The sequence below is a fragment of the Tachypleus tridentatus genome, chromosome 6, assembly GCF_004210375.1.
Source record: "Tachypleus tridentatus isolate NWPU-2018 chromosome 6, ASM421037v1, whole genome shotgun sequence".
Taxonomy (NCBI): domain Eukaryota; kingdom Metazoa; phylum Arthropoda; class Merostomata; order Xiphosura; family Limulidae; genus Tachypleus; species Tachypleus tridentatus.
The window spans coordinates 54,535,850-54,548,289 of record NC_134830.1 but is presented as its reverse complement, the minus strand read 5'-3'; the positions used below and the strand labels follow the sequence as shown (position 1 = coordinate 54,548,289).

The window sequence follows — 12,440 nt, the reverse complement described above, 5'->3', positions numbered from 1 at the left end:
AAACTCCATTAACCCTTTTGCAACAGGTCAAAAGTCAAAGGCCATATCTTTGGAGTTGTTGCATTGCATTAAATTTTATCGAATTACTATATTATGGAATTATATCAATAAGTTTGGAATCAAATTGTAGATTATAATTCAAACTTCAATATTATATGAGTTAATTTTTAATTTAAAAGTAGATATTTAAAAAATACATTTAAATATAAATTTTAGTGAGTCACATGGTATGTTGAATGCAGCACTGTTTAAAGTAAGATGCTTGTGATATCAAAATACCAATTCTGTAACTTTGTAAAAAGTATGAACTCAAATTACTAATAATGACAAGCTAGAATATAAAATATAAACCTTGTATCTTTTTATTTTGCTGAGATATGACTTGTGTATTGAATCAAATGTGGTAGGCTTGTTCAGCTGTTTCCATTTTTTAGAACAGTCCTTTATATACACACTTACTTCAATATATGACATGTGAATAACTAATAAACAGCTTAGAATGCCCCAAAAATTGTTTTTCCCCACCATTTTAGTCTTTAATAAAGCCATCACATTCTTTTGATCCAAGATTTTAATGAAGTTGTTTGTGTCTTTTGTCTGCTCAAAGTTTCATATTTTATAAAACCTAAATAAATATTAGTTACTATGCTTAATATATTATAGTGGAATTGTATGGTATCAGTTTGGTTGCATATGATTTTTTAGTTATTCAACTGTATATATAATATAAAACTCACAAAAAATGTTGATATCCTCATGTGCAAAATTTTAAAAGGCTTAGCAACCTGTGTTCAGCAACAAAGAAGTACAAAGATTCTTGTGAAAAGAGATAATTATTTACTTCTTGATTTGTTGTTCTGAACTATAAAAAAAGTTGAATAATTTATTTCTAAATAGTAATAATAATATATATATAAAATGTATAATAACTGAAATGTGACTGTGTATTACAAAATACAAGTCCAATAAAACACAGCCAAGACAGGGAAAACTGATGGTTAGTTTTATATTGCTGAATTGGTGATCTGAGTGCACTGTGTCAATACAAGTTATGTAATGTTATGTAGGCATGACTAGAAGGTTAATATAAAAAAAAACTATCTGTTCATATTCAGCATTATGAGGCTTAAGCTACTTAGACTAAACAGTTGTATTTTCATGTTATGATATTAGTCATTCTAGCACAAAATAAGTATAATTTATATTTATTTCCTAATTTCCTTATGGTGGTTACGAGGTTGGTTAAGTGACAGACCTCACATAGGTAGAGCATATAAAATGTCATCAAATATAAAGTCTTGCTGAAAACAAATGTTTCAAATGTATTTAGGAGGTTTTAAAGATTACAAAAATAATGTTTGAGATCCTGGGCACTCAGACTAGTAATGAAACAGACTATTTCATTAAAAAACTTGTTTTTTCTGCAAAGTATTTGTAATCTTTACTAAATAGCTAACAAATTTTGTGAAAATACACGTTATATCAAAAGCTATAGTACAAATACTTAAGGTGTGCAAACATGTAGACAAACTCGTATATTATACCTTGCTCGTTGCAAAAGGGATAAGCTTGCGACTATTTTAAATTTTTACTGCAAGTTTCCTTTTCTAAGAGCTCTATACAGTTCACTGATAAAATAAGAAATGAAAGATTGGTCTATTTTGTTTAATATAAGTTTTTAGTGGGTGATGTTTTTTGGGGGTAAGTGGGTATTTTTTTTCCATTGTTGCCCCCCTGTTGTTTTTTTTTTCATTTAAGTAGTGCTTAAAAGGGGTGAGTGGATCATTTAAAGAAATATAATACTAAGTATAATTCTAAATCATATTGAAAATTAACTCATGAAATAAATTTTCGAAATAAATGTAGTATAATAATAGAGTATTAAGACAAGAAACTATTGTTAATAGGTGTTACCAACTAGGATTTGATGGGGTTTTGAGTTTGCTTGGGTAATAAGCAGGTTAAAGACACACTTATGAAAGGTAGTGAAGTTTTATTATAGGATATAAGAGTATATTCTGGATCACTAGTGAATTTATTCCACAGAAGAATGGTAAAATTAGAGGGTAGAGTAGTACTACCACCAAAAAAAAAATAGTTCAGCTGTCAGAGTTACAAGTTATATTTAAAATCATATAAAGTAAGAAAACTTGAGTTACAGAACTCTGTAAGGAACAAGAACAGTTATCAATGGCTTGTGAAACACGAGAGAACAAAAACAGTATTTTGAACAGCAAGGTACAAAGACATAATGACATTAGTTTAACGAGTTTTTTCAGGCACCAGAGCAACCTCCTGAATTGTATTTATGAGAAATAATACACAAGATTTCTCAGAAACAATTTTATCTTAGTTGCTAGTTGAATATATAATGCATTTGAAAAGCTTGGATGAACGTGAAAGTTTTTGTCTCTGTTTAGGAAGTGTTTATTCTAGAAGAGAGGATGAATATAGGTTTGTCAGAGTTATATGGTAAAGTAAAATAAAATAGAATATATATTTTGTGCATTACTAACAGTTAGTACACTGAAAAAAAACAAGCCTTATAAATATTGTTACTAACAGTAAGTACACTGAAGAAAACTATCTATAGAAGCATGCTATGAACTGTTTTTTATGTAACTATACAAAACCTTCTGTATTTTGATTACAAATATCTGATTTTCTGTCTTTACACAGGCTTTTTATTAAATTTTATTTTTCTTATCATATTTTTGTGAGTATTGTCTTATTGTGCTTTCAACAGAGTAGTAGTCCATTTCAACAAATTGAATATGTTAATTTTATGAAAAGAACAAACCAAACATTTCTCTATGACAAACAGATAATGTTATACTTGTCACATGATTTAGACTCTGATGGTGTGTCTTAGAATAGTTATTTAAAGAAAACGTGAACAGTGGCATGTCTTGGCATCTACAAAAGAACCTGATTCAAACATTTGGACGTGGGTATTGGTTTTGATAACTAGTTTTAAATTGTTTTATATTGTGAGGGCTGCTTCGCATGTTGCCAATCTGCACCATAGTACAAGTTATGCAAGCTTTACATTTTTTCCATTGTTATTTAATAGATATAATATTAAATCACAACATAATTTTACACTCCTGCACTCACTGAGTTGCCATGGTTTTTTTTTTCAGTCATACAAGACAAATAAGAATGCATTATTACTACAGTGGCACTGTATACAGTTGTTAAATTTGCTGCTGTTGGTACTGTAAACAGTAGTTAAATGTACCAAAGTTGGCACTGTATACAATGGTAAAACTTACAGCACTGTACTGTTTTGGTAGACAATTTAATTTTAGTGGGAAGATTATTTGGTCCATTTTTCACATCTTGATTTGTAATATTATGAATAAACCACAAAGTTAATATCATAATTTTATCTTCCTTGTTCAGTATATTTTGTTCCAGGTATTTAGATTAACAGTAAGAGAGTAAAAGATCAAGAAAGTCTTAACTGAACTTGTAAATGTTTTTCCCAGATGGCTGCTTCACCAGATGATCATAATGTAGTGTCATCATCAAGTCAGGAATCCCCTTTAGCTAAAGTTTCAGTTTGTACACAGACTCCAAAAAAGGTAATCACTGAAAGTGTCATTGTTAGGTGATTTGTTTTATTTTGTACTTTTAGTTAAAAATTCATCTTTGTTACCTTTGTATCTCACTTATTGTAAAAGAAAAGGATAATCTTCTATAAACAGTGACTTTAAACAGAATTGGATGTTTTTTGTGTGCTGTGCAATAAGCAAATCAAAGTGTGCTCATTTATTTATGGTAGATTTTAACTTCAGAATTTTTAAAAGGATACCTTCTCTAATCTAATGTTATCGTGCCACTAACATCTTGTTCACAATCTTTCCTAGAATTCCTTGTCATGATTTTTGTTGTGCTGGCAAAAATTGCTCTTTCTGTTTACATTTAAAAAGCTCAGATGTACATTTTTATATGGGGTATTTTCTAGAGTTTTGATTCAGGTTCCATCTTGTACCAAGTATAAGTAAAGATACATTCTTGTCAATTGTATAATGACTCTTTGAAACTGCTCTCCTCTAATTATGCAAGTATCTCTCAATATGCATTTTTCCAGATTTGCTTTTTCACTGTTATCAAGGAATAGATCTGTTTGATTTGCTCGTCTAATTGCCAGTACAGTTCCTCATATCTAGTTTGTACATATTTTTCTGGACAGGTTAAGGTAAACCACAGCTTGTTTACAAGAATCTGTGTGTTCCAAGTCACATGCTTAGCTCTAATTTTGCCAGTTTGAACAAAGGTACAATTATGTTGGTTAACAGAGTAAAATTCAACTTGTTTTTCCAAATCAAACAGAAAAATGCATTCTGTGGTTCATAAAACTTTAGTTTGGCCGAAACTTTTCTAGAGTGGGGACAGTGGTAGGTAAATGTTTAAATTATACATAATTTTATATTGGTTGATATAAAGATGTAAAGTAATAAAAATACAAAAATTTAATATATTAAAACTAGTGCAGGAAACTTTTCTAGAGTGGGGAGAGTGGTAGGTAAATGTTTAAATTATACATAATTTTATATTGGTTGATATAAAGATGTAAAGTAATAAAAAGTACAAAAATTTAATATATTAAAACTAGTGCAGGAAACTTTTCTAGAGTGGGGAGAGTGGTAGGTAAATGTTTAAATTATACATAATTTTATATTGGTTGATATAAAGATGTAAAGTAATAAAAATTACAAAAATTTAATATATTAAAACTAGTGCAGGGTAACATCAGTTCTTCATTTTTCTTGTTTTATCTGATTCTAAGAGGCTCAAATACTATAGAGGATAGGTATATATCAAGTAAGGAGATGACACGACTAGATTATGGTTATAAGCTTTTGTAATATATTTCAAAAATGTTAGCTAACACATCTGTTCTTGGAAAATCATAAAATATTGTCACACTTTTCCAAGTAATTTTAATAAATGTCTATATATGATACCCCAGACACATGAAGTCACTGGACTAATCAAGGGCATTGTGTGTATATGTACCAAATGGAGCAATGGAGGTTATAGTCACTATGTTGACACGACATGAAAATCTGTGATGCAGCATGGCTTTATTGTTTCCAGTGGATACAATAACATTCTTATTCTACTTGCATCTTTTGTGTACAGAGTTTCAAGGCATCTTTCTAGATAGATACTTGTACTGTCATATATGGTGATCTGACTGTTGATCGAAATATTTTCAGTTCTAATGTAGCTTCTACCTGGTTTACTTCCTAAGGGTGATACTGAAACACAAAACAGGAAATAGTGAGCATCATGCAACCCATTGTAAAAGTACTCATAGTTCTTATAGTTGGTTGTACAAGTAACTTACAAAAAGTAATGGCTATCTTCGTTTTTTGTAAAGTAAATAAAATTAAACAAAACCTAAGCATCAAACTACAACCTAAAAAAAATGTAGGCACTTCAGAAGTCTTCAGTGACTGAGATTCTCGTGCTGTTAACATAATTATAAGTCATGCATTCAAAACTAAATTTAAGTAACATAAAACAGGTGCTTTATATATTAATTATCTATTTGCTTATTATGCTCACGATAACAGACTGTGTGTAAAAACAAAGGTAAGTACATAATGATCTGAAATGTTTACTTGTTATGTAATAATGAACTTGCCATTCTAGTGTAGTAAAGAAACCATTTAGTGTTCCAAAAATATTTCTTTATAATTATTTGATTTTCATGTTGTTTATGTTGATTCTCTGTATAATTTGTTTTTATTGAAGCTGTATACCTTGTACTGATGCAACTAATACTAGGTGTGTCCAAACATAAAAGGCTTAGGTTCTTGAGTCTCCTTATTTTCTTGCATAGGAGTAGCAGATTATTGAAGGTGTAATGCATATTTGCAGTTGAATCAAATGGCTTTGAGTAAATTTTATCCAACTGGGCAAATAACTATAGCTATGTAATAAAGGTAATTGATGTGTGAATGTATGTAAAAGTATACTGCTAACCTTATCTTAATTCATATTTTCAAAATGAAATCTAAGTAACATAAAAGAGGTGCGTTAATCTTTCAGATGCTGTAATTGGGTTTATCCAACTTGACATTTGTAGCAGTTTGGTGCTACAAGCAGAGTTTGCACCATAGTGTTACAAAATTATTCCTTATAGTGTGACAGTTGGGATACTAGTATGTTCTAGAATTTCCTGCCTTAGTAGTTCATGTGCATACATCAGCAACCAAAAGTGAAATTAGTGGAATTTAATATGGAAAATGTATTTAAAAGGTCAAATGTTAAATTTGAGAACCCATTTGAAACTTAATTACACATTCAAAGGATTAAAGTATTAATTAGCTATTTCCTTATAAAATGTATGTTCACCATATATAAACAGTTGTATGGAGTTTGAAGACAACTTTCTAGATAGAAGCACTTGCAGTGTGATAATATATGGTGATCTGATTGTTGATCAAAATATTTCCTGTTTTAATGCAGCTACTAGCTGGTTTACTTCCTAAAGGTGGTACTGAAAAACAAAACAGTAAGTCATCTGGTGACAACTGCACCTGTAGTACCAAGTATAGCAAAATATTGAAAGAATTTAAAGAAAGACTTGAAAATGAACACAAGCAAGAGAAAAATCGTGCTGTAACCGAACTAGCGGAGAAAGTGAGTACCTTATCTAACTGTTGTTGTGTTTTTGTCACATAAATGTTGAATTTTAAATTGAACCTCATGTGAAAATATGCTCAACTAGTTGTGTGCAACTACAACACTTTGATACTGTTCTGAATTGAGAGAGTAATGTGAAACATTTATTAGTGATTTTAATATTGTGAATATAATTTTAGAATTTTTATGTTTGTGTATGTGAAAAATTGTGCTCATTGTTAATTTTTCATTATGTTCTTTTGCATGCATTTCTTAGTTAAGAACAGATTTTGAAGAGGAAAAGCAGACTGCTATAAAGGTAGCCTTTGAAAAACTGCAAAAAGAAGTTGAAAAGGCTCGAAAGAAAGCAGAGGAACAACTTCGTTTTCAGCATGAAGAAGAAATACAACAACTTATAGAACGCCATCAGCAGGAAGTGTCGAAGATCAAGAAGAAACAGTGGGTATGTACAAATATATATAACTTAAATGAGAGTTATTGTATACATTAGTTAATGAAATTTGATACAGGTTGAAGTCCAAGCTTTTATGCTTTCAAACAAAAAATTCACATCTAGATTTAAAACAAGAACAGACAAACAGAAAACACCTACATGTGGATAGAGATATCTTAGAAGTAAAAAAATGGAGTATGGTTTACATAGGACAAACTGGAAACAGTATGTGTTGTTGTTTTTTTTAACCCAGAGGAAAGAGAGTGAACTTCTTTGAAAGTTAGTTTCATCTTGTTTTTCTGATGTTATCAGAGTTTTGTTTATTCGTTATAGCCCAATTTTTTATTTATATATAAAATTATATGATAGATACAAAATTGTTAGGAATTTGAGTACCTAAGATAAGGCTGTGAAAACAAGATTTGAATTGTTGTCATGGTAAATAGCTCATACAGTCACTTAAATTACCAACTATGATTTCAGAAGTGTGTGTGTATTTTGTATTGTCAGCTGTTATGACTACTGCATCCCTCCACCTGGTTGTCATTAGTAAAATGATATTAACACTTTGTATTTAATTATATTGGAAAGAAATGGTTAATCAGTTATATATATAAAAGGAAAAAAAAAGAGAGAACTACATATAGTGTAATCTACTGCCTACACTGTCTTTGTTTTGGTGATTTGAAATATTAGTTTTTATTCAAAAGAAACAAATATGATTTCATAGAAGTGCTTTAGTTGATCTTCTGACATTTCCAGATGAAAATTTGAATTTCATCTCAGTTACAATTCGTATCATTACATTGCCTGCTCTAAGGGTCTGTCATATTTTCACCAAACTTAATAGTCATGTTACAGATGATGTTTGTAAGATTAAACCTGTGTACAATAAAACTGTATTGAACAGTTATTCTTTTTTTCTTTCTGTATATGCCACATGTGATGTGAAAGTGTCATTGATAAAAAAAAAGTTGCTTTCATAGATATTGTTCGTTATACTTTAATGAACAGTGAATGTATTCATACTCTGTCATTACAAGTACTATTAAATATCTTCGTCTAACAAAATTACTTTATATGTATCTGTTACATAACTCTGTGAAATATTTACATGTAACTCATGCTTTAAAATAAACTGATTTTCATCACAATACTTTTTAAAGTAAAAATGAAAAAGACATAAGTGCACTGGATGCCTACTGAAACTATTGTCATTCATGGCCTGTTGGTAAGCTTCTGCTCTCTTTTTTTAAAAGATGTTTAAGTTGTTTTCTTATTGTGAAGTTAACAATTTTGATGTCTTTATCAGTTAGTAATTAGAAAGCAAGTAGAAAATGAAATAACTGTTTCAACAATTTAAAGTCATGTAAAAAAAATTATGTATATTGATACTAACTTAGTGATAGGTGATATTTTAGGTTACCATTGTTCTTAGCACCTAAGTATGAAATTTTAAGGATTTGAGACACCTTGAATTATCCAAAGAACATCACATGATTTTTACTGTATACATGGGTCAGTGGCATTTACAATGGTAATTGTCATAAAGTGTGTAAGCTTGAAACATTGCCTATCAATAAATTATTTTGTCAATATATACATGTGTTATGTTTTTAAGTTCAAATAACTTGTCAGATCAACTTGGAAATGCTGTCTTTTTTTTTATCATTGTTATTGCTTATACAACTTGTTTGGTGTCAAAAACTATCAGACTGGGAAAATTTATAAAAGTATTTATATGACCTGATTAGATATTCCTAATTTATTTTATTTTATATGTAAGATTATTATAATTGTGCTAAAGTGGTTTTTGTTAAGAAATGAGAATTAGAATCACTGTAGGGGAATTATTGATTTGCAGCTTAAAAATATACATGTCTTACTTGTTCTGATTCTGTACACATGTATATATTCAAATACATCATTGAAAATGAGATGAAGAAGGACTTATGGTTTGATTTGGTTTTCATTTAGTGTTACAACTGTGAAGCAGAAGCAATTTATCATTGTTGTTGGAATGTTTCTTACTGCAGTCTGGATTGCCAACAAGTCCACTGGCACAAAGAACACAAGCGTACTTGTCGACGTAAGCGCCAGTGACTTGCCACGATGCACATTGAAAATACATTTTTTCTCTCCCTACCATTTGCAGACTAGCATTATTTATCAGTTGAAGTATACCTTACAGTTTCATTATCATTGCTGTTTGTGATTGAGACTTTCTTCAGAACCTGTAGATAAGTTTCTCATATAAGTGTAGAATTTATACGTAAAGGCATTTTTTCTGGTTTGTATCCATAAAGCCTGTTTTAGGTATAAATAAGAATTAATTGTGTTTAGATATAAGCATAGGAGTACTGCAAAGGATATAACATAAGATGTGATTTTTTAAAAATAAATTTACACATTAAGTACATGATGTATGTACAACGGTGATACACTGTTATACTTACTTTGTTAAGTAGGCACTTAAACAGACCTTGCTTCTGTTATTCGTATTTTTTCAAGATATATGTGTTGATAAGTAGTTTTCTTTAAGAAAATAGTGCCATTTTATGGCAAGGTATGACAACGGCATTCAAATAATTATTCATCATCATTCCAGGTCATTTAATTATCCATCAACATTAAATTATCCACCACAGTTAGTACCTGCTTTAAAATTTGCAGTATCATCATCTTGCATGAAAGTATATTTGTACGTGTCTGTTTTTCATTGGTAAAATTCTGTTTATTTTCAAATGTGTGTGTGTGCACATTAGAATTACCCAATTTTTAAAACTTGTAGTATGTTTATTTAATGCAGTTCTACTGTAATGACAATAATAACATTTATTCTTGTGTTTCTGTTCATTAAAGCCACGTATTTAGTCACAAACTAAAAGTTTAAACAAAAAAACTCGAGGTTTATTTGTAACTTAGAAGTTTAATAATATGTTATACTGTGTGTGTCTGTGTGTTTTGGATGTTGGCCAAGTATTCTAAATATTTAGGATTACATAAATACCTTGGTATGAAAAATAGTATGGATAATGTTATAATATTTATACAGCTGTTGTGTTTTTTGTTTTATTTGTTCAATAACAAGTGTGTGACTGGCAAATTGAAAAGTGGTGTAGTATTTATATGTGAATTTCTATTACTCAACTCAGGTTTCGATTATGGTAAGGCTAGGCCATAATAAGTTCACCTGCTGTATGGTTTGACTTGTGAAACAATATCTAGAGTAGAATTTGTTGCTATATCATTAATAAATTGTAAATTTTGAAACCTGTGAGCACACCATAGCAGTGGCCTGTAACTCTCTCCTTGTCTTGCTTCTGTTGTACTGTAATTTTGTTTTCTTTTGTCTAAGTTTTATTCCAAAACATTAACAACTTGTGACTTGTGAAGTACCAAATAATGCAGTATATTTCTTTAGTTTAGGGTGATATTCAGGAAAATAATTTCTCCAAGTGGCAAGATTAGACAAGTCAAACAAAATCTTGTAAAGTAAATGTGAATATAAGAAACAACATCAAAGAACCAAAGTTAATGAAATATATATCTTAAACAGATTTAACTTATTGAAGTGTTTGTTTTCAAAAGGTTATCTCGCTTTCTATCTTACCTTGGAATAAAATATTTTACTTTCTAATTTGATATATAAATATTTGTCTCTGCTTTTATAACCTTGGAGAAAGTATAAGTAAATATTTAGAAAGATATTTTTGCTTTATTTATGGCCATAACTGTCATTGTTACCTCTATAGCCAATATTATTTAATAAGTAATAATATTTTACAACAATATGTTTCGTCAATAGATGGGTAAATTTCTCAAGTATAATTTTAATGTAGCTAAATTCAAATTGCATTTCAGCTTTTAGCAAAGCCTATTGGATTTCTTATGTAAAATGTTATGCAACCAATAGGTGAAATATTCTACTTAAGTTTTCAGAAATGTTGTCCAAAAATCATTACTATTGATGTGAGGGTGAAAATAATTGTGGTCAACATTTTTGCCTAAATGACCTCCATTATAACCTTACAGCAAATTGACTGTTTATTTGTGTTTTCAATATTTGTTATTCATGTTTCTTTGATGTTAATGTTTTACTGAGTAATGGATGTACATAATAAACCAGTGACAATGTTTAAAATACACCAAAATAAATAAAAACAAATGTAAATATGATATGATGTTGTTTTCTTATGCAACCCATGTAAGCATTGTTGTACTACTATTATTGTTAAGTGTTGCAGTCAAAACATAAACTTATGGTCCTTAACAGGTAAGGGTGAATTAGCTGTATTATAGTAGTGCCATTCACATTGATAATGGGGAAACTATATGTGTGTGTGTGTTTATGTTATGATAAGAGTTGAATAGCATAAACATTGTTTACCAATACCTAGTTTTTTTACTGCTATCACATGTTGGGCATATAGTTAGAAATTTTTGTCAGTTATTTGAATATTGTTAATGCATCAAAACCTGTAAAATTTTTGTTTGAGTCTTCTTGAAGTTATTCTCATGTAATCAGATGTGAAGTTCTGTGTTAGTGGAATATAAACTCTGTTGACCATGTGGTGTTGTTTATGAATGACCTGAGTATGATAAAAGTGTGTTAATGAAAATTAAATTCTTAACTAATTTTGGCCTCAAGCCAAAATTTTATTTTTTTAACATATTAGAAATTTGGAGTTAAATTGTTTTATTATTTCTATGCAAAGTTTTGTTTGTTTGTTTCTCTTACTCCTATCGAGATACCTATTTTCAAATGTTTAGCAGCAAGTCATGGATCCATATGAATGAAAGCATTGTTCTTTGTGATTGGAACATTCTGAAAAGCATCGCATTTTAGGGTTTTTATTATAGTTTTTTTTTGTTCTTTTCTCAAGATATATAAACAAGTAAAAGATTTGTTGTGTTGTTATTATGACGTGTAATTTTTAGCTTTATCAGTAATTATGAAGACTTTTAACATTTATATGAAATTGATTTCCAACTTCAAATGCATCGTGTTCATTTCATTGTACATGTGCTCACTTAGATACTTTGGTCAGTTTGAGCTTGTTGTAAAGTTCTGTGTTGTAGAGAACACTTAATTTTTAAAAGTAGTATTATTTTTGGCTGACACAAGGAATGTAAGACATACTTCACAAATAAAAGTTGAGTATTAAAAAAAATGTCAGCTTTAACTGAAGGTATTCCATGGATTTCATGAGACATGACATTTAATAAAAGTTCTTAAGTCAATTAATTAGATAATTATCTTCAGAGTTAACAGAATTTAATAATAAAGTTAAATATATGAAGTATTTATTAAACGTTTTGGGATATTACAAGTTTCAACTCC

The 12,440-nt window shown here is 29.4% G+C and overlaps 2 protein-coding genes across 7 annotated transcripts in view; one reads left to right on the top strand and one right to left on the bottom strand.

The window, feature by feature from the left end:
• Positions 1–12,270, top strand: part of LOC143252543 (zinc finger MYND domain-containing protein 11-like) — a 61,454-nt gene extending 49,184 nt beyond the window's left edge. For all 6 annotated transcript variants that reach the window (XM_076504844.1, XM_076504848.1, XM_076504849.1 and 3 more), the window contains 4 exons: positions 3,492–3,587; positions 6,487–6,660; positions 6,920–7,105; positions 9,074–12,270. In XM_076504844.1, coding sequence (XP_076360959.1) covers positions 3,492–3,587; positions 6,487–6,660; positions 6,920–7,105; positions 9,074–9,199 — 582 coding nt within the window. In that variant the 3' untranslated portion in view covers positions 9,200–12,270. The remainder of the gene's footprint in view (positions 1–3,491; positions 3,588–6,486; positions 6,661–6,919; positions 7,106–9,073) is intronic.
• Positions 4,771–12,440, bottom strand: part of LOC143252546 (uncharacterized) — a 49,419-nt gene continuing 41,749 nt past the window's right edge. Inside the window, exon 8 of the transcript XR_013029040.1 lies at positions 4,771–5,270. The gene's annotated coding sequence lies outside the window, so the exon portion shown is untranslated. The remainder of the gene's footprint in view (positions 5,271–12,440) is intronic.